The following is a 19,989-nucleotide window of genomic DNA, read 5'->3' as shown; positions in this document are numbered from 1 at the left end:
AAGCAAAATATTTTAGTTTTATTTTGAACTTACCGATTGTTGTTATAGTTATTGTAGAGAAATACAAGCATGTAAGATAAAGCCTCAAGAATCCGACATCTCTGAAAGAATCCGACATCTCTGAATTTGGAGTAGCTAAACCCCACAATGCTAAACTCCCTAACCACGTCTTTCCTTCATTTGCAGGAGGCATAAAAATAGCCGAATAAAAGAATGCACAACCACCCAAGTGAAAACACAATGAGTTTTACAGCCCAAATCTTTATAGCTTGTGTGGATATAAACCCAACAATAATGTCATCGGTCTCTATAAAAAAAGATGCACTCTTTCCAAACGTAGCATCCTTAATAGAAGGATCCACATCAATATTTATTTTTCACCAAGTGTCTGAATTTTGACATGCACACTTTCTTCTTAGTAACAATCTATATAAAGTGAACATAAGAAAAACTTGTTTAAGAATCACTGTTTTGGTTTACATTTAATAATATCTAACCCTGAAAACTATCTTCTACACCAAATTGATAAAAATAGTGTAAAACATACTATAAAGTATAAACACTAAATCTTTGCAACAACTTATATTTATTTGTTTTATACTAACTTTGACTTATATAAGTTTATTACAACAGATTTACAGGTTACATTATGAGAAAAGTATTTTATATATATATATATATATATATATATATATATATATATATATATATATATTACTCAATTGCAATATATATCAATTATGTGTTTTATGTAAATATGTATTGTGTTTTATACTATAAAAACTTTTGATAAGCTACAAATGTATAAATTCAAAGTAGAAGAACCGTTTTGTGCTAATAAAACTATAACACTATATTTTGTGTTAACGAATAGTATAACACTAAATTTGGTGTTATGCTATTCAACAAAAAAGAAAACAGAAATGCTATCAACTTTTCATCAAGTCATGGAGGATACATACCTGGTAGAGGTAAACTCATGGAAGACATGCAATGAGATTTGGCAGATAATAAGAGAGTGTGAGCCTGTAATTATTCACAATAAATTAGATTAGAATAAGTTAAAACAATAATTTTATAAGACTAGATTATTCGGTTATATAGCAAAATGGACTAACCTCAACATTGTACCATGAGACATGTCATGATGATTACTGTAGGCTTCCAAGAATTATAGCACCATATCAAGGAAAAAAATCCCTTAGCTATCTCCAGATAATGAATTTTTTTAGATAACACCTCGATGAAGTCAAATTTTATTGGGGTTATCAATATTGATAACAAATTTGACACATTTATTACTAGAATCCAAGAATCCACAATCGATTCAATCTGCATCAGAAATTCGAGTTAGGGTCCACCAAGTTAACTTCCTAGAGTTAGACATTTAAACTTTTGACTCTATTACATTTTACATCCAATAACTTTAGCACATGCAGAGAGAATGGAAGTGGAATAAGATTTAGAAACATATGAATGTTGCTTAGTCAACAATGTCAACCATAGTAAAGAACATTGCCCTTTGATGGAACAAGATTTAAGTATTTGAAATGTGTAGTGAACTGTTTCAACGACATTGAATTTAAAACAGCCAATATCATCAACTAGAGTTAATTCAGAAAAAAGAGTATTAGAAAACCTGTCCAAGGTAAAAAATGTGCTTCTACATAAATAGTTTAGCAAAAAAACTCTATTGCTAATTCTTTTACATTTCTAACGTGTATGTTGTATCAGATGACGGAAACAAAAAATGATGTTCACGAGACGAACAAAGAGAGATTTGAGCGTGCTGCAAAGGTCAACCTCTTGGCTTATTTTGATGACAAGTCTATCCTTGCAGAAACTGACGTGAACATAAAAGATTATTATTGAAAGACGTCATTGGTAAGTCAATCTCAATTTTCATTTTTTGCACACACAAGCAAATTGCGAGTAAGTCCTCTTCAACCTTGTTTCACTTATTTTGGTAGGACAAATTTTTTTATTTTTTGTTCCATCGATTTCAATCCAGTCTGATTTTGCCAAATGCAATGCACAATTTTGTGTTGTATGATAATAGTCACAAAACATACTATTCATACATGATGTTCACAAAATAGTTTCATTAGGTTTAAAAAAAGCTTGTTGAACTAAGGACTAATTTATTTCAAAAGTGCTTGTTTAAATAGTGCCTTTCTATGTTTTAGAACAGATAAGTTATGTCTAGGTTTGCTTAAGCTAACACTAAATTTATGCATCAGTACACATAAACAGCATATTGCTGCATCAAAATGGCATAAGATGATTGGTCTATTGATAAAAGAAAAAGAGGCCGACTTTGATGTCTATGGTAAAGTTCACTTTAATCTTGGTTTTATGTCTATTATATTTTGACTAACATTTGTGTCGTATTTAATAGATGATCTTGGACGATCTCCCTTGCTAGAAGCAATAGAAGGCAAACATGACAGAATAATTGATTTCCTCACCAAGAACGGAGCCAGATTAAGAAAAGAAGATAGTGGGCACTTTTTATGTTTGGCGGTGGCGACTGATGATGTTGGTTATGTTGGACAACTCTTAGAGTGTGGGATGGTAGCCGATTCTCAAAACAAAGACAACCAAACTCCACTTCACATTGCTGCAAGATGAGGCTGTCTTGCAATGGTCAAGTTGCTAATGAAGAATGGAGCCATATCACGGGAGGACAAGTACGTCATTCATTAGATCTTTTTGACTTTTTTTTGGGTTAATTTTAGAGTTAAAAAATTAACATGGTATGCACTAAATTTGAATATGTTTGCAGGTGGGGTGTTACTCCCCTTGACGAAGCGAATTTATCTTGCAATGAGGACGTGATCGAAGAACTTGAATCCTACAAGTGCCAAGAAGATGAGAGTATTGAGAAAGTCAAAGCAGATGAGGATGTTGACAAAGTCAAAGTAGGTTAGATATAGATAAGGTAATTTGTCATAAGTATCAATATAATTAATTTATATCATTATTGATTAATTAACAAAGACTAACCCATATATGGTTGTAGGGTGATACGGTGAGGTCAAAGTCTGAAGCCGATGAGGTCTAGATAAGGTAATTTGTCTTAATTGTTAGTATAGTTTCTTTACATTATTATTGATTAATTTAACAATGACTAACTAATATATGATTGTAGGTTGTTACGGTTTGAGGAAGTTTCACATGAACCGAGGAAGTTCACAACTTTTGTATATCCTATTTTGAATATTTCTAATTCATTGATAGCATGTAATGATTCCTCCTCTCCATTTGGTAGCCAAACACAGCAAAAACTTAAATCAAGTTAAAACTCCATGAGTTCCATATTCACCTGCACATTGACCTTCACTTGATTGCTCAATCATAATAGTTCCAGTAGATGTAATGAGCTAATATCACAATTTGATTTGGGGTTTTATTAAAATTAGACCTAAATCAACCCATTTATGAGATTCAACTCACAAACATATCATTACCTAGCAATAATTAATCATAAATCCTCTATTGAATTTTATAGCTCATGATAATGAGTTCATTACTTAATTTGAAGCTAGGAACTTCAAATCGAAGTCAATTTACTCCAACAAATCATAGATCATGAGTCAATTTCGGATTTCCCTCGTTACCTAGGGTTTGGAAACCCAAAACTCAACCAAATGGTGAATCAAGCTCATAGATGCGAATTTTTGTTAGAATCATAATCAAAGCTTGATTCAACATCCAAAGACTACTAGAACTCCATTAATGGTTCGAATTTTCGGAATTTACTTGAAAACCGGAATTTAGTCGAATTCTCTCTACATTCCATCGCTTTCTTTCTTTGCAAACTGATGTGAAAATAGAGATGATATATGCAACATCATAAGCATAATAATAGAGATTGGATGAAAAAGCACAAAATCAATACAAGCTACAAATTGATGCACTCGCAATCTGTCTCGTACCAACCCTACATAAGTCAACAAGATGAAATGGCAGGATTATATGCTCACACAAAACCTCCTCAATTACAAACAAATGAAATGCTAATGCATTTTATGACTTGATAATGATGATGATCATAAAAACAACCAACGATCTATTTGAATATGTTCTCTACAAATCAACCTACTCAACACTAAACCCACCTCAACAACTTAGAGATCATCAATAACAAGTAACAACTAAACACAAGGACCAAGTTTGTCCATTTTATTGAATTTGGATTATAGGTGCCTATTATACCATACCATAGGGACCATTTTTGTAATATTCTCTAAGTTTTCTTTTAAAACATCATGTATACCGGCACTGTGCGAATACTAAATACTAAATAATAAGCGCATTAGTCTCTTGAGTTTCCTGTCTGGTCTTCATCCATCCCAATATATTATTAGTGAGAATGGTAGCATCTTCACACAATCTAGAAAAAATTGGTTGCATCACATCCTTCTTTGATGCAGACAGCTGAGTCATCAATCCTTCGATGCACTGAAACAATGAACGCATTTCCCGCAACCATTCAATAATCTGTAATATTTCACTACTGCATGACTTAAACTTTGCCATCATGAGACAAGTCTCAAATGCTACAGATTTGCTTTGCTTAATTAATGCCATCATTTCCCCAAGGTTCAATTGCAATTCCCTCGCACAGTGCTTCTTAACTTGTGGTTTGCCATTTTCATCCATTTGAGCCTTGTTATTTGTATTTGCTTTACACTGCTTTAGCCACTGTCCCAAGTGTATCACAAATACTAGTGCTGATTTCATATACCCCATAGCTTTAATCTCCTGCAGTGTTTCAATACAAGTTTTGTAATGTAACCGGTCCATTTTACAATGTTATAATGTTAAAATGTTGTGTGTTTTGGCATGTAGTCCAAAAACCCACTTTACAGCATTAACTAGGAAAAAGATGAAACCATATCAAATAATAAACTGGCATTGTGAAAATACCTTATGTGAGACCATTGGGAAGATGGCACCTGGAGAAGTATCATAGTTTTTTTTATTTCAGTTACTTTCTCTTCTGCCCGCATTTCTAAGCATACCTTTACCGGCAATTTTGGTATAAACTTTAAAATCTTTGCGTTAGCAAACGCACAAGTTTGATGTGGGATTAGTTCCATGGATGAAGAAAGGTGCTGCAGAAAACATAATATAAGAAAATTATATATATATATATATATATATATATATATATATATATATATATATATATATATATATAGGGCTAGGTTATAATGTGGATGGACAATTATTGTGCGGATGTGTGGACAATGTTATTCTATGAGAATTACTAAAAGAATAGGTTATTTAGTAATGTGAATACGTTCAACCTCACACAACTATCGTCATTTTCATTCATCCTCACTAATTATTATTCATTTTTTTTCTCACACATCGTTTTTCACTTATTTTCATTATTACAGAATAGGTCTTAATAAATATTCTGACAGAATGGGAATAATAAAAAAAAGTCTATAATAATCTTATAGATGATTTAATTAGTGAGAATGTGTGATAATGACAATAGTTATGTAAGATTGAACATATTTTCTTTGTCATTCTCACATATTTTCTTTATCATTCTCACAGAATAGCATTGTCCACACGTCCGCACAATAGTTATCAATCCACATTTGAACCTAGCTCTCTCTCTCTCTCTCTCTCTCTCTCTATATATATATATATATATATATATATATATATATATATATATATATGTGTGTGTGTGTGTGTGTGTGTATGTATATGTATATAATACGTTCAAACGAGAACAACAAAAAATTGAGAATGAATGCTGGTCATCCATTCTCGAATGCTATTTTTATCGAATTTTTCTGAGTCTTTCAATATTTAAATTTTTTATTCTCTATAAATCAACATTTATATTAATATATTTTTTTTATAAAGAATAATTTTAATATACTTCAGCTCTCTTCATGTGTATTATTCACATTTGAATAAAAAATGCATGTATTTTTGTAACAACTTATTTGTTATTCACATGTGAATAACAAATACGAATAAAAACTGGATACACGGTTTATTCATATGTGAATAATACGCATGACGAGAATTGATGTAAAAAATTAAAAAATCTGTATTTACTAAAAAAGGTATATCAATATGACTGTCTATTTGTTTTTTTTTTTTCGATAAAATATATTTAGTGGTTGAGATTTATTCTCGCATTCCCAACCATTTTTCAATAAAATAAACTATATAACTCTAGATATATATAGTTTATGTGATCTTCAAGTGGAGCAGCGAAATGCAAGAATTCCAGATATACCTCCCTTTCTTGAAAAAGATGCTGCAGAAAATAAATCAAAAGGAAGTTAGATATAGATGAATGCAATATTCATAACCATGTGTTTGCCATTGTTGAGATTAAAGGAGGTTAGAAATATATACCTGTAGAATCCCCAAGCTAAGTATAAGAAGCTTGGCAGTGCGGAGGTGTTGAAGCAGACGAACTATTTCATGAGCATCTGCATCAGATGTATAGTACATACAGAGGTCAGCCTTCTCCAAACAAGGGAAACCTGGTGTACAAATCTGCCATGGATGAGAACCTTCTATGACCAAGGAGGCAAGCCCAGGTGTAGAAATCAGAAGCTTCCCAGTGCACCATTTAATAGTGAGGGTCTTGAGTTGAGGTGCAACCCCATTCACATACTCCTTCAATTCAATATCCATAAATATATATATTCAAGTGTAAGATCAGAAAGTCGAGGAAGACAAATATTCAACACTTTTGCTCCCTTCATTAATGTACATAGTCTTAAGGAGAGGTTCTTCAAATTGGTGAACTTGGAGAAAAAATCATTATCATCAGACAATTGGATATGATGAAGATGCAATGTCGTTAAAGCTGGGAGGTCCCATGCTGGTGTGGCAATAGATGATAATCGGTAATCGAAGGGGCGTTCACCAATTTTCTCAGGCGCGCGTGTAACACTGAGTTGTTGGACATAGTGAGAAAAAGCGCATTTGAGAATTATTGTGATAGATTCATCGTCTATAACTGTTCTACCAAGAACAAGACTGACCGAAGAAACTTGTGTTCCATTATCACAGTGAGACAAAACATTAGATATAAATTTGGAGATGCTGGGCCCATTATTGAGATTTTCGAAAGTCAGATAGGGCATTGAAGTCCAGATAGACCTCCATTTAGATGACAAAACACTGGTTGCTATTGCATCTCTGATGCTCATAAAAGAAATGATTTTATGGATAAGATCATCTGGCAAGCTGCTCAGTCTATCGTTTTCTACATCCATTGCATCTTTCATCCTAGCAGATCCAACCAGATCCTTATGCATTTTTTTTGGCTCCAAAATCCCTGCAATGGAATACAACAGAATGCTGCCTACAATCAGGACATTCAAAACCAACCGACTAAATTCTACAATTTTCCATAAGGTTAGTTTGTGTGGTTTAAAAGCTCTACAACCAAAACAATGAATTAAGCGACAATTATATAAAGTTTCCAGGATCATTCAATACCTTAAATGTTATTTTATTTCTACCTTCTTTTTTCTTGGTGGCGGATCCAAAAATTTTCTCAGTTGGAAGCTAGTAATTAGTTATATGATCCTGTCAGGTTATATTGTTTAAAAGTGGGTCGGGTCGATCCAAAGCTTTCCAAAATCCACAAGTAAGCTGCAAGCAACAACAAAAAACTCTCATAAGTAATGAACTATATCTACAAAATATATAAGTGTTGCTTTTAATTGGCCAAAACCTAGGACCAAAATTAACATGGAACAAATTGTCCCGAACCTCTCGCTATATTCCTACAATTAGTCAACTAACAAAAACAAAAATACAATACAACAACAAAACTAACAAAAACAAAACAGCAGCAACAACTAGCAAAAGCAAAGGACAACCATGCACAAAAAGCAACAAACTCTCAAAGGCAACCAAGACCCCAACGAACCCAAAAAACAGTCAGGGGCAAAATTGTCAATAAATAACAACCAGGGGCAAAACAGTCAACATCACAATCACAAACGGTGGCAGCAAACTCCACACAGCTCCAAAAGCAAGAGAAAAAACTTGAGATCAACAAACGCAGCAGCTAAGCAAAACACCGACCAGGGGTAAAATCGTCAAAACAGCAGAAAACACATCAAAGTTCAAACAGCAACCATAGAAGAAATTAGGTTAATGATGTAGCTATAAAATTAGCAATTAGATACCTAACAAAGAAATCACAAGTTTCCCCTTTTCCAACAATTAACAAAATCAATAATTCACAAATTAGGTTAATGATGTAGCTAATTTTTTATACTCACAGGAGAATCAGGGATTGAGTGATGCAATCGATTTCTGCAAGACAGAGTCAGAAAGAAGACGTGGATGTCTGTGCGCGCAAAGGAAGACACAAATCGACAGCAACGATGAAGAGTTGGTGTCAGTGTGTGTCGATGTGTTGTGCTACGGGATCGAATTGCACACAGATGGTGGGATGCGTAAACGAGTCTAATAAAACATTATACAACACTTCGCTTTGGAAGTGGTTTCTTAGTTCTTTATTTTTACAACAAAATCCTTCCATTTACAACTTATCAACAGTGTTATCCCTTTTGTTTTTTATTATTTGATTTTATCCAATGTTTCCATTCAAACTTTCTATTTTACCTTTTTATAACCCGTTTCTAGGTTTTTTTATCGCGAAACTCACAAAACAGTCATTTAATTTGCATTTTTATACGACTTTATTCTAAAAAATATGCTTTTTAAAAAAATACCCCATAAATTTAATACAAACATGTTAATTCCAATTGTTTTATCCTTTTTTTTTTCAATTTATGTTGTTTTCACAATTTTTTTAAATGAAAATATAATCATATCATATCATACTATATTATAAATGAAACACATTCATTTGAAACTCTCAACTTTTTATATTTCCATACAATATGCTTAATTTATTAACTTAAATATGCTTTTAGTTGTAAACATTATCATAAATGGAAGAATTTGTGACTTATCAATATGATATACTTAATTTGTTAACTTCAATATATAGTTAAATAAATGACCAACATTAATATATCAAATAAGCTTAAAAATTTAGTGTAAAATTTAAAACCTAAAGTAAAATATCAAATAATGTTTAAAAAAATTCAATATATATTTTTTAACATAGTTAAAAAGAAAACATTAAATATAATAATAATAAAAGAACCTAAATTGATGAATCGAATTAACTAAAAGGTGTCTGAAAACTATATTCTAACAATATATTTTTAACCTGCGCCGCGCAACGCGGGGGAATTCGTCTAGTATACTTATAAAAGATGCATTTTTTCTATCACCACAATCATTTGAAACTTCCATGTCTTTTCATATTTCTTTATAATAATGATTATATAATATCTATTTAAACCCATAGAACTTTTCACTGGCATCTAATTAACAACTACGACTCAATAGTTTTTTAACTTATGATACTTAATGGTTCTTATGACACCAATTAATTAAATTGAGATGTATATATAGTTCACAATGGTAAATTTTTTATGAATGGTTTAAAGAGTTATGTGAGTTGTTGAGAGGTAGATTAGAAACTTCATACAAAAAAATTGTCCATGGAGAGCATAAGTAATAAGAAAGAGGAAGATGATGATGAGAAGGAAATATGAAAGTTTATGGTAAGAAATATTGCTTCATTTTCTTCTTTCTTATTATCTAAATTTATATTGTATAATTATGATTTTCGTTAAAATGAAAAATATTATATATGAAGATGCTCTAATCATTTCCTCTAGATTCACATGAGCAACAAGGCTACTTCACAGCAATACAAAACAAGAATGTATACAACTAGCGTAGTTCATACTTCATGATTTTAAAATTTTGGTGGTTCAATTTATTTTAAAGTTTTACATTTTCTTTTCGTGAAAGTTATAATCATGTTCAGCGGGATCCCAAAAGGAAGCTATACAACTAACCCTCTAATGTCTAAACCCAACGGTCCATGTCGTATAAATTATAATGGATTTTGTAAGATGGTGTATGTTAATGTTCATTCCACTTAATGTTGTATAACTAGACTTTTAAAAAGATTCATTGGTGTGCTTTTCAGAGTGATCTAATGGAGTGCATGTCGGCATTTAATTTTATAGGTCTTCATGTTGTGTTGGATGTTCACAATCGATTACATGGAAACTATCTTATAGATGACAGTTATATAGTTGATAAAGCTTATTAAATTGATTTTGTTATATTCCATAAAAATGGTAAATTTGAATTGTTGATATATCATTACATGTTATTATTTGATTATAAATCGTTTAATCATTCATGATATTTGTAAACGAGATGTTTATGATTTAACTGTAAGGTAATTAAAAGTGAAATAAAATTTAGTCATTGCAATTTGCACCTCTAATTTTATGTTATGCGAATGAAAAACACATTGGCACGAGACTCTCACAAACTACAAATCGTTTAATTGTTTTATAACTTATGTTTTCTAATAACATATGAGGGCTAAAACTCATTTTCGGTTTTATAATTATTATTAGTCGGGTTATAATCTATTACAAAGTATTTTGACATCAATTATAAACATCTTTTATTTATAATTTTAACTTTTCCTTTAGTTTGTTGTATTTACGTTATCCATAGTTTATATGGTTAATTATTTGTTCATATGTTGTAATAGTCAATCAATTTATTCCGTAATCAAAAATTAGAACCCCAATATCGACAGTTTTAGGAGCGGTTTTGAAATATTAAAACTGACATAACATGTTCCATGATCAGTTCCAATATTCTAGGGTCGTAGGTTCCAATTTTAATAGGCTTATATATAAAAAATTACAAAAAAAAAAAACCATAGATAAAATTATAAATTTCAATATATTTTAACCGTATATTTGTTTTATTGCGCAACGCGCGGGAATACGCCTACTGTTTTATAAAGGAAACAGAGAGAATGGTGATAAAGAGGTTGAACTCAAGACCTCTGCCATAATGCATAAGCTTTATCTGTGAACCAAACAATAGTTTTTCACTTTTTTGTAGCCAACAATACTTTAATTAATTTTTGTAATTAATGCAATGTACAAATGGCTATATAAAAATAGGCTTAATTATTTACATAACGATATAAAAATACAACGTATACATGTCGATATAAAAAAGTAATGTTAATTATATACATGTAGATATAATAAATGTATATAATCTACTCTAATAAATGAAGATCCATTTTGTCACATGTCAAATTTTCATAAGTTTTGACACTTGTCATTTTGTGGTATTTTTGAAATAAATAATATCCAAATGTCAATTTCTAGGTTTTTTTAATTTTTAAAATTAAAAAGCCACATAATACATATATGTATATAAGTAAAGTATTAAATGTAATAAATATGATCTTAAATTGCAATAAATATGTTTTTTTCTTCCTTATTTTAAAATTTAATTTTAAAAAATACTTAATGTTTACATTTTGATATTTAATTTTTTTTAATTAACCCATGTAATACATGTGACTTACACCTAATTAATGTGATATATGCATTTTATATACACTACATTAATTACAAAAAAAATAAAAAAGAGTTGGACTATATCTATTTTTGTCAATAGAGTAGCCTTAATTACAAAAAATATAGTATATTATTTGATTCACCGGTAGGAAGCATGCATACGCCCGAAAGGTCCCAAATGTGAGTCTTTGTTTATTACTATTTTTATTTCCAATTATAGGTCGCTTATGTGGCACGCCAACAAAAAAAAAATTCAATAATCGTTAACAAGGAAAACAAGTAAGACGAGTGAAATGAACAAATTGCATAAAATTTGTGGAGTAAAATTTTAAAAAACGTACTTATGATAAAATCATAAAAAATTATAAAGTTAAGCGTTTTATTGCAAGTTTTACTTTGAGGAAACGTGTAAACTGATGATAAAGGATAAAAATAGTAAAGCTAGAAAGTTAAATGAAATTTTTTGGTATATATATATATATATATATATATATATATATATATATATATATATATATATATAAAAACACATTTATCTCTTTCTTTATTAAAATATCACATTTTACTTTTATATTTATGTTGAGTTTGGCATTATATCAATAAATAATCTCAAATAGTTTTTATCAAAAACTAGGTGGGTAACCCCGCTACGCGGGGTTTGGTTTTCATCATAGGTTTGGTCTTTTCTTCATTGTTTATGTATTTTGTGTAGCAAGAGGTAGCGTGTTGTTGGTTGTCGTATGAATTTTGTAAAAAAGGAAGTGTTATGTTTGTTACTATGCGGTGCCAAATGTTATTTTTAAGGAATATTATATTTTGTAATATTAATATGTATATACATCAACATGTACGTAAATGTAATTAATTAGGTATGGTTTTATCGATAGCAACAGGTATTGCAGTAAGGAAGCTAAAGGAAATAACGGTTAAGACCACAGTCTTATACTTTTGTTTATCGGTTATGCTTTGTGGGATATGGATTTGTGAACAGTATAGAAAATATGAGATTATTGATCGATTGTTTTGGTCATTTGTGGTATGATTTGACAATTTGGTTTGTCGGGGGTTATGTTTGTTGTGTTATATTTTCTTGTTATTGTGGTCGATGTGAATAAAAATCGTAGGGGAAAGAAGGTTGAACACAAAAATTGTAGTTAACATGTGTCGTTGTATGTGGTTATGTATGTAAGTTTTTTGTTTGTTTGGTATTTTATCTGTATTTATACATGGAGTAAGTGTTGTTTATATATGTGGATAATTTGGAGTGAATATAGAGATTGTAACGTAGAATGGATGAAAAGTCATTCATTAAAAAGTTCACGAACAAATAAACAAATAGAGTAGAGCACTATCAAAAATATAAAATCATTAATCGAACATTTTGGATAAAAAAAATCAACTTTTCCAAATTCAATACATCTTAATTCTTCATTGTGGTTAATGGTAATAAATTGATACTGAATATTTCTTTTCATTATTTTGAACGTGAGATTACAAAGGCCTACTGAATATTTCTTTCATTATTTTGAACGTGAGATTACAAAGGCCTATATACAGATTGGAAAATAAGATAAACTAAGAAAACTAGATAAACTAGAAAATTTAAATAAAGATAACTTAGGCAAAAAGAAACATAATCCTAAACAAACTCCAACACTCCCTCTCAAGTTGGACTGTGAAGATTTCGAACACCCAACTTGCTACGTAAACTTTGAAAACGTTTTGCACCAAGGGCCTTTGTAAAAATATCTGCTGGTTGTAACTCTGAACTAATAACATAAGTCTTTATTTCTCCACTATTGACCCGTTCACGGACGAAATAGCAATCCATCTCAACATGCTTAGTCCTTTCATGATAAACGGGGTTAGCAACTATGTGTCTTGCTGCTTCATTATCACACATAAGAGGAGTAGCTTCACTTTGAACTGCATCCAAGTTAAGAAGTAACCATCTCAACCATAAAACTTCACAGACGGTAGTAGCCATGGCTCTATATTCCACTTCAGCAGAAGAACGAGACACCACACTTTGCTTCTTTGTTCTCCATGAAACTGGAGCACCTCCGAGACTGATGTAGTAACCTGTACATGAACGCCTAGTAGTGGGACAACTCATCCAACTGGCTTCACAATAGGCTTCAAGAGTCAAACTTCCAGACGAAGGTAACAATAAACATTGTCCAGGAGTAGACTTCAAGTAACGCAAAACTCTCATGGCAGCATTCATATGAGACTGTCGAGGATTGCTTAAAAATTGACTAAGCTGATTTACACTAAAAGATATGTCTGGTCTCGTCACAGTAAGATACAATAGTCTCCCAACTAACCTTCGATATTGTGAAGCGTCAACCTCAGGACTGTCATCGTTTTTAGTGAGCTTCAAATGTTGTTCCATAGGAAAATCACTTAGTCTGCACGCTTGAACACCACAATCTTCAAGTATATCAAGTGTGTACTTTCTTTGACTTATAACAAAACCTTCTGAGGATCGTGCAACCTCAATCCCTAGGAAGTATTTGAGAGACCCAAGATCTTTAATACTGAACTGTATCTGCAACCGGTTCTTAACTTCTTTAATCTTGTCAACCTTATTTCCTATTAACAAGACATCATCAACATATATCAAAGAAATTATGTGTGTATCATTTTCTTTGTAAACAAACATCGAATGGTCAGCCTTGTATTGTAAGAAACCATAACCGGTAAGTGCTTTAGTAAATTTTTGATACCAGTTTCTCGAAGCTTGCTTTAGTCCATAAATTGACTTCTCTAATTTGCATACACGAGTTTCTTCTACATTCTTGAATCCTTGAGGTATCTTCATGTACACTTCTTCTTCAAGATCACCATGCAAAAACACATTATTTACATCAAGTTGGTGCACTTCCCACCCTTTCTTCGCAGCAACGGCCAAAGCACACCTTACTGTCACCAACTTTGCAACATGAGCAAATGTTTCGTGAAAATCGACACCTTTTATTTGCGTATATCCTTTCGCAACCAGCTGCGCTTTATATCGCTCCACTTCTCCATTTGGTTTGTACTTTATCTTATAAACCCATTTAGATTCTATAGCTTTCTTTCCTAGGGGCAGTTTGGTAATAGTCCACGTCTTGTTCTCTTCCAAGGCTTTTATTTCTTTCATCATAGCTTCCTGCCATTTTGGATCTTTACTAGCCTGTGCAAAACTCTTAGGCTCATCAAGTGAAGTGATGGCTGCCAAGAAAGCTCGATGATCATTAGAAAACTTATTATATGAAACATATTGAGAGAGAGAGGATATACCGTACGAGAACTTGATTCGGGAGCGGGTAAGGAATCTTGAAGAGATGGTGGTAAGTCTGTGACATATTCTTTCAAATGCTTGTGCTGAAATCTAATTCGGGTACCATGTCGAAGTGATTGACCCTGATTATCGGACCTATCATTAGTTACTGGTGATTTTGGAGAATTATTATCGGGTTCTTCATCATTTACTGTGGTTTCTGAATTATTGCTGCCTGGTCGTTGTGTCTCATCATTGACTTCTGTATTGTAATCCCAATTTTCATTTGTCTCTTCATTTGTGTTGCTTTCAATAACATCTCTCCGTTGGTACTCGTCATCAAAATTTGGTATTTCTTCCATAGCATCAACCAAATACTCATTATTAATTGTTTTGTGACCTTCATAATCTTCTCCAAACGGAAATTTTGTCTCCACAAAAGTCACATCTCGGGTGGTATAAATCCTTTGGTTTTTAAGATCATATAACCTGTAACCCTTTTGCCCCATTGGATAACCAATAAAAACACATGGTCGTCCTCGTTCATCAAACTTATCACCTGCTTTCATGTTATCGTGAGCATAGGCAAGATACCAAAAACCTTAAAATGATCATAGGATGGTATCCTTTTAAGTAAAATCTCATGTGGAGTCTTGTTTTCAAGAACTGGAGTTGGCAGTTTGTTTATAATATATGTTTTTGTCATTACGCATTCTCCCCAAAATTTAATGGGTAGTGATGCTTGGAATCGTAAGGCTCTAGCCATTTCTAACAAGTGCCTGTGTTTTCTTTCCACCACACCATTTTGCTATGGTGTATAAGCACATGAAGTTTCAAACATGATTCCCTTTTCTTTATAAAACTCAATCATGTGTCGAGATTGAAACTCGGATCCATTATCTGTTCTTATACGTTTGATTTGGTTTTCAAATTGAGTTTCAATCATTCTATAAAATGTTATCAAATATTGTGAGGCTTCTGATTTGTTTTTCATAAGATATACCCATACTCCACGACTATAATCATCAACGATAGAAAGGAAATAATGAGAACCATCAAGTGAAGCATGCTTGTAACGGCCCCAAATATCAACATGAATTAACTCAAAACTTTTACTTGTTTTTGAAAAACTAGTAGGAAAAGGTAATCTACTTTGTTTTGCCCTAATACATGAATCACAAAATTTGTTTGGTGTACCTAATTTTCCTAATTGTTGTATTTTCTTGAGAACTCCCTCTGACGCGTGACCCAACCTTCTGTGCCAGATCTCATGCTTCGTTAATACCATCATCACCACCCTTTGTCTTTTGAGTGGTTGGAGATAATACAGCCCATCTCTTTCCTTACCCGTCCCAATCAGGTTCCTCGTACGTAAGTCCTGTATGAAACAGGTTTTAGGCAAAAAAGTTAGTGAACATTGTAAGTCATTTACGAGTTTACTAACAGATAGTAAATTGCACTTGAATCCGGGCACATTTAACACACTTTTCAAACCAAAACCATTTGGTATATGTATGTTACCAACTCCTTCGATGTTGATTGTATCCCCATTGGGTATTGTAACAGATGTGTTGTTTAGATCTTCTTTCATTGTTTTGAATAATGCCTTGTTGTGAGTAACATGTTCACTAGCACCATAATCAATAATCCATTCATCATGAGTTTTAGTTTTACCTGTCATGTTTACAGTGGGAGTTGTTTTAGTGTCATAGATCATCTTTATCAGCTTCTCATATTCACCTTTTGTAAGACCAAGGCCTTGAACTTGTGGATCTACAGTAGTAGTGGTTGCTGCACGTGGTTGCACCTTTGCTTTTCCAGCGAAAGTCTTTGTGATTGGTGTTCTTGGTGTCCACCATTCCGGGTATCCAATCAGTTCGAAGCATCCTTCCATGTTGTGTCCCGCCTTTTGACAATGGGTACACCAACGATCATCATTCCTTTTCTTATTTGCTGTTTGATTTGTGTTTCCTTTATTTTGATTCTTGGAGTAATTATTTGATGTTTGAAACGCAGCAGAGTCATTAGTAATTACACGTGAGCTTCCAATTTGCTTTTGCTGTTCATCTTGACTGATAAGGTGGAATGCAACTCCTAAGGTGGGTAGAGGATCAGTGCTTAGTATTTGAGTTCTTAGCACACTATATTCCTCACTTAGCCCCATCAAGAAATCGTATAGCCTTTCCTTCTCACGCATCGCATTAATTTCTTTTGTGATATCGCAGGAACATCCTTGACACAAACAAGTTGGTGTTGGATTGATCGATAGTATCTCATCCCATATTCCTCTGAGTTTTGTGTAATAAGCGGACACCTTCATGTTTCCTTGTTGAATCATAGTAGCGGATCTTCTGAGTTCGTATGCTTTTGGAGCATTCTCCTTCCCAAATCTTTCTTTCAAATCTTCCCATATCTCTTGAGCAGTAATAGCAAATTTCACACTGTTCTTGATTTCTTTTTCCATGGAACTAACAAGCCACCCTCGAACCATAGCATTACACCTCGTCCAATTCATGACATCTTTTGATCCATCTTCTGGTTTGACAAGTGAACCATTAACGAACACGAACTTGTTTTTGGCGTGAAGAGCATTCGTCATCTCATTCACCCAATCGTTGTAGTTCCCATCGCTTAACAGGTTATCACCAACGAAGTTTAAGCATGGATGATCAGTCGATGAGAGAAAGTATGGGGATGATATGTCGATGGGTTTGTCAGTCGATGATGACGACGCATGGGTTTCTCCTTCCGTCATATTATGCGAATCTTCAGTTTATCAGAGATCTCTGCTCTGATACCATAATAAATTGATACTGAATATTTCTTTTCATTATTTTGAACGTGAGATTACAAAGGCCTATATATAGATTGGAAAATAAGATAAACTAAGAAAACTAGATAAAGTAGAAAAATTGAATAAAGATAACTTAGGCAAAAAGAAACGTAATCCTAAACAAACTCCAAAAAATGGTGTGCAATTTAGAGCCATTAATCAATAGTTGTATAAAGTGGCACGTCAATCTTGTCTTCCTATTTGTAGAACCATAACTGCATATGACACCAACATTACATCAAGTCTTGAATTTATAATTATTTTATTCAATTTGAAGGTTCACAATTTTAAGCAAAAAGACAAAATTGCAAACTGTTTTTTACTTATTCGTAAATAGTCATAAAAGGAGGTGATATTGAGTTAAAGAATGCTTATTAAAATAAATAAATTGTTTAAAGATGGAAACTATATTCTTAGTCGATAAATATGAAAAAGAAAATCCATTTGGTAACGGGAAGATAGTATGGTATGAAAGCTAATTCAAACGAAAATTACACACCTTTATAGAAGCCGGCCAGTTGAATTTTGACTTCGTGTTGATGAATCTGTAGCACAAGATGGTTAAAAAAAACTTCAACATCTTTCACTATTTACAGTATTATCAAATTCTAGTGATAATACTTTTAATTAACTCCTCTAAATTTTAACACAAAAAAATGCATTATAGTCAAAGTGTATGTAGGGGGCATAATTAAAAACTATATGTAGGGGTGTATATAGGGGGCATAATTAAAAACTATATGTAGGGGCATTTTGGTCTAAAACTGTATAAATTACTCAGTTTTATTCCAAAAAATGTCTGTCTGTGCATTTTGTCAAAAAAATTTATTTTCTCTAAAAATTTAACAATGTAAACTACATTATGGTCAAAATGTATGTAGAGGCATATTTTAAAATAATGTTTGTAGTGGCAATTTGATCATGGGTATTATAAAATTTTATGTAGGGGCAAATTGTTAACTGTCTAAATTACAATTTTTTTACAAAAAAATCGGTATTTATGGTCATTATGGTAAAATACTGTTACAATCACTAAATTTTTACCAATTATTTATGTTTGTAGGGACATTTGGGTCATACTTGTTAAAATTATTAACAGCATTATTGTCAAACACTGGGTTGTGGCAATTTTGTCAAAAACTTATAATTTTTCTAAATTTTAACATAATAAACTACATTACGGTGAAAGTGTATGTAGGGGCATAATTAAAAACTAAATCTAGGGGCATTATGGTAAACACTGTATTTATGTCAAATAATGTTTTTTATATATATTTTAACCAAAAAAAATGCATTATGGTCACCGATATTATGTAACTTTTTGTAAGAACTATTTGTTCACAGTCGGCATAATTAAAAAGTATATGCAGGGGAATTTTTGTCAGAAACTGTCTAAATTTCTCAATTTTTAACCAAAATAAATATGCATTTGCATTAATATCAAAAAAGGTTAATAGCAGTCATTAAAATTAAAAAGTTTTAATATGGGGATTTTGGTCAAAAACAATTAATATCAATCATAGTTAACCAAATAAAATGCAATTTGGTAAAAAAAAATTTAAACTAATTCAGTTTTAACCAAAAAAAAAAAAACTGTATGTAATAGATATTTGGTAAAGAAAATTTAAAAAAAGTCATTGTTAACCAAAATAACTGTACATAGGGTAACATGGTAGAGAATTTTAGAAAATAATGTATATACGTGTGTATTTTCTGATTTATCCACTCATCCAAACACCACACCCAAATCAAACCAAAATTACCATTTTTGGTTCAAGTTGCAGTTTAACCGAAGTGAATCGTTTTTATACAAAATAAAATATTATCATTATTTTTAGTTTTTTTCGAATCAAACAAAAAGTGCATTTCGGTTAAATGTATGAATTAACAATGTACATTTATTTCTATTATAACCTTATACAGTTATACTTTCAATGTTTTTCTCAGAAAAAATAATGAAAGTGGCAGGCTATAATAAAAAAATGAAAATATAAAAAATAAGAATTAAAGTCAGTTAAGGTGCTTAAATTTGGGGGTAATTTTGTAATTGTACATTTGTCTAAATATTCATACCTGAGCCATGCGTTCTGATAAACCATTGATAAGTTTAAGGTCTGAAACAACATGAATAAGCAATTAGCAGTCAACATTTAACACTAATTTAAAGAAATAATGTAAGTCCCTGATCTGCTTGTGTATCAATCAGATCCGTTGTAACATCCCAAATTTCAGAAATATAATATAAGGGCTTAAAGTGTACATTGAGGAAGCTACTCGACGAGTAGGTGCGAGTACTCGTCGAGTCGGATCGGGATTTGGTCGCGAATTAAGTGACCAACTCGCCGAGTCGGAAGCTGGACTCGACGAGTTGGTGCTGGGAAGAGAAAACCCTA

General features: G+C 31.9%; 2 protein-coding genes and 1 long non-coding RNA gene across 5 annotated transcripts; 1 reads left to right on the top strand and 2 right to left on the bottom strand.

Moving 5' to 3' along the window:
* Positions 1-755: 755 nt before the first annotated feature.
* On the top strand, positions 756-3,320 carry LOC145166682 (uncharacterized). Its single transcript, XR_013740659.1, has 7 exons — positions 756-1,648; positions 1,735-1,884; positions 2,241-2,329; positions 2,399-2,690; positions 2,786-2,941; positions 3,023-3,069; positions 3,152-3,320. It is a non-coding gene; the product is annotated as an uncharacterized LOC145166682 (long non-coding RNA).
* A 681-nt stretch (positions 3,321-4,001) lies between these two features.
* Positions 4,002-8,530, bottom strand: LOC145166681 (uncharacterized). Of its 3 annotated transcripts, XM_079085705.1 has the most exons (7): positions 8,289-8,530; positions 7,495-7,650; positions 6,558-7,330; positions 6,397-6,473; positions 6,275-6,295; positions 4,933-5,120; positions 4,002-4,767 (listed from the first exon to the last, which is right to left on the bottom strand). In XM_079085705.1, the coding sequence occupies exons 3-7, from the start codon at positions 6,679-6,681 to the stop codon at positions 4,743-4,745; spliced, it is 435 nt and encodes a 144-aa protein (XP_078941831.1). In that variant the 5' UTR covers positions 6,682-7,330; positions 7,495-7,650; positions 8,289-8,530; the 3' UTR covers positions 4,002-4,742. The 3 variants fall into 3 exon arrangements, 2 of the variants coding, with proteins under 2 accessions (XP_078941831.1, XP_078941830.1); XR_013740658.1 differs by having other exon boundaries at positions 6,397-7,330; positions 7,518-7,650; XM_079085704.1 differs by having other exon boundaries at positions 6,397-7,330.
* Positions 8,531-15,966: 7,436 nt separating this feature from the next.
* On the bottom strand, positions 15,967-17,573 carry LOC145162662 (uncharacterized). Its single transcript, XM_079081741.1, has 2 exons — positions 16,438-17,573; positions 15,967-16,141 (listed from the first exon to the last, which is right to left on the bottom strand). The coding sequence occupies exons 1-2, from the start codon at positions 17,516-17,518 to the stop codon at positions 16,107-16,109; spliced, it is 1,116 nt and encodes a 371-aa protein (XP_078937867.1). The 5' UTR covers positions 17,519-17,573; the 3' UTR covers positions 15,967-16,106.
* Between the last annotated feature and the right edge of the window lie 2,416 nt (positions 17,574-19,989).

This window comes from Lactuca virosa, chromosome 3 (genome assembly GCF_052849685.1).
Source record: "Lactuca virosa cultivar CGN04683 chromosome 3, Lactuca_virosa_CGN04683_v6, whole genome shotgun sequence".
Classification (NCBI taxonomy): domain Eukaryota; kingdom Viridiplantae; phylum Streptophyta; class Magnoliopsida; order Asterales; family Asteraceae; genus Lactuca; species Lactuca virosa.
This window is presented reverse-complemented; position numbering and strand designations above follow the sequence as displayed.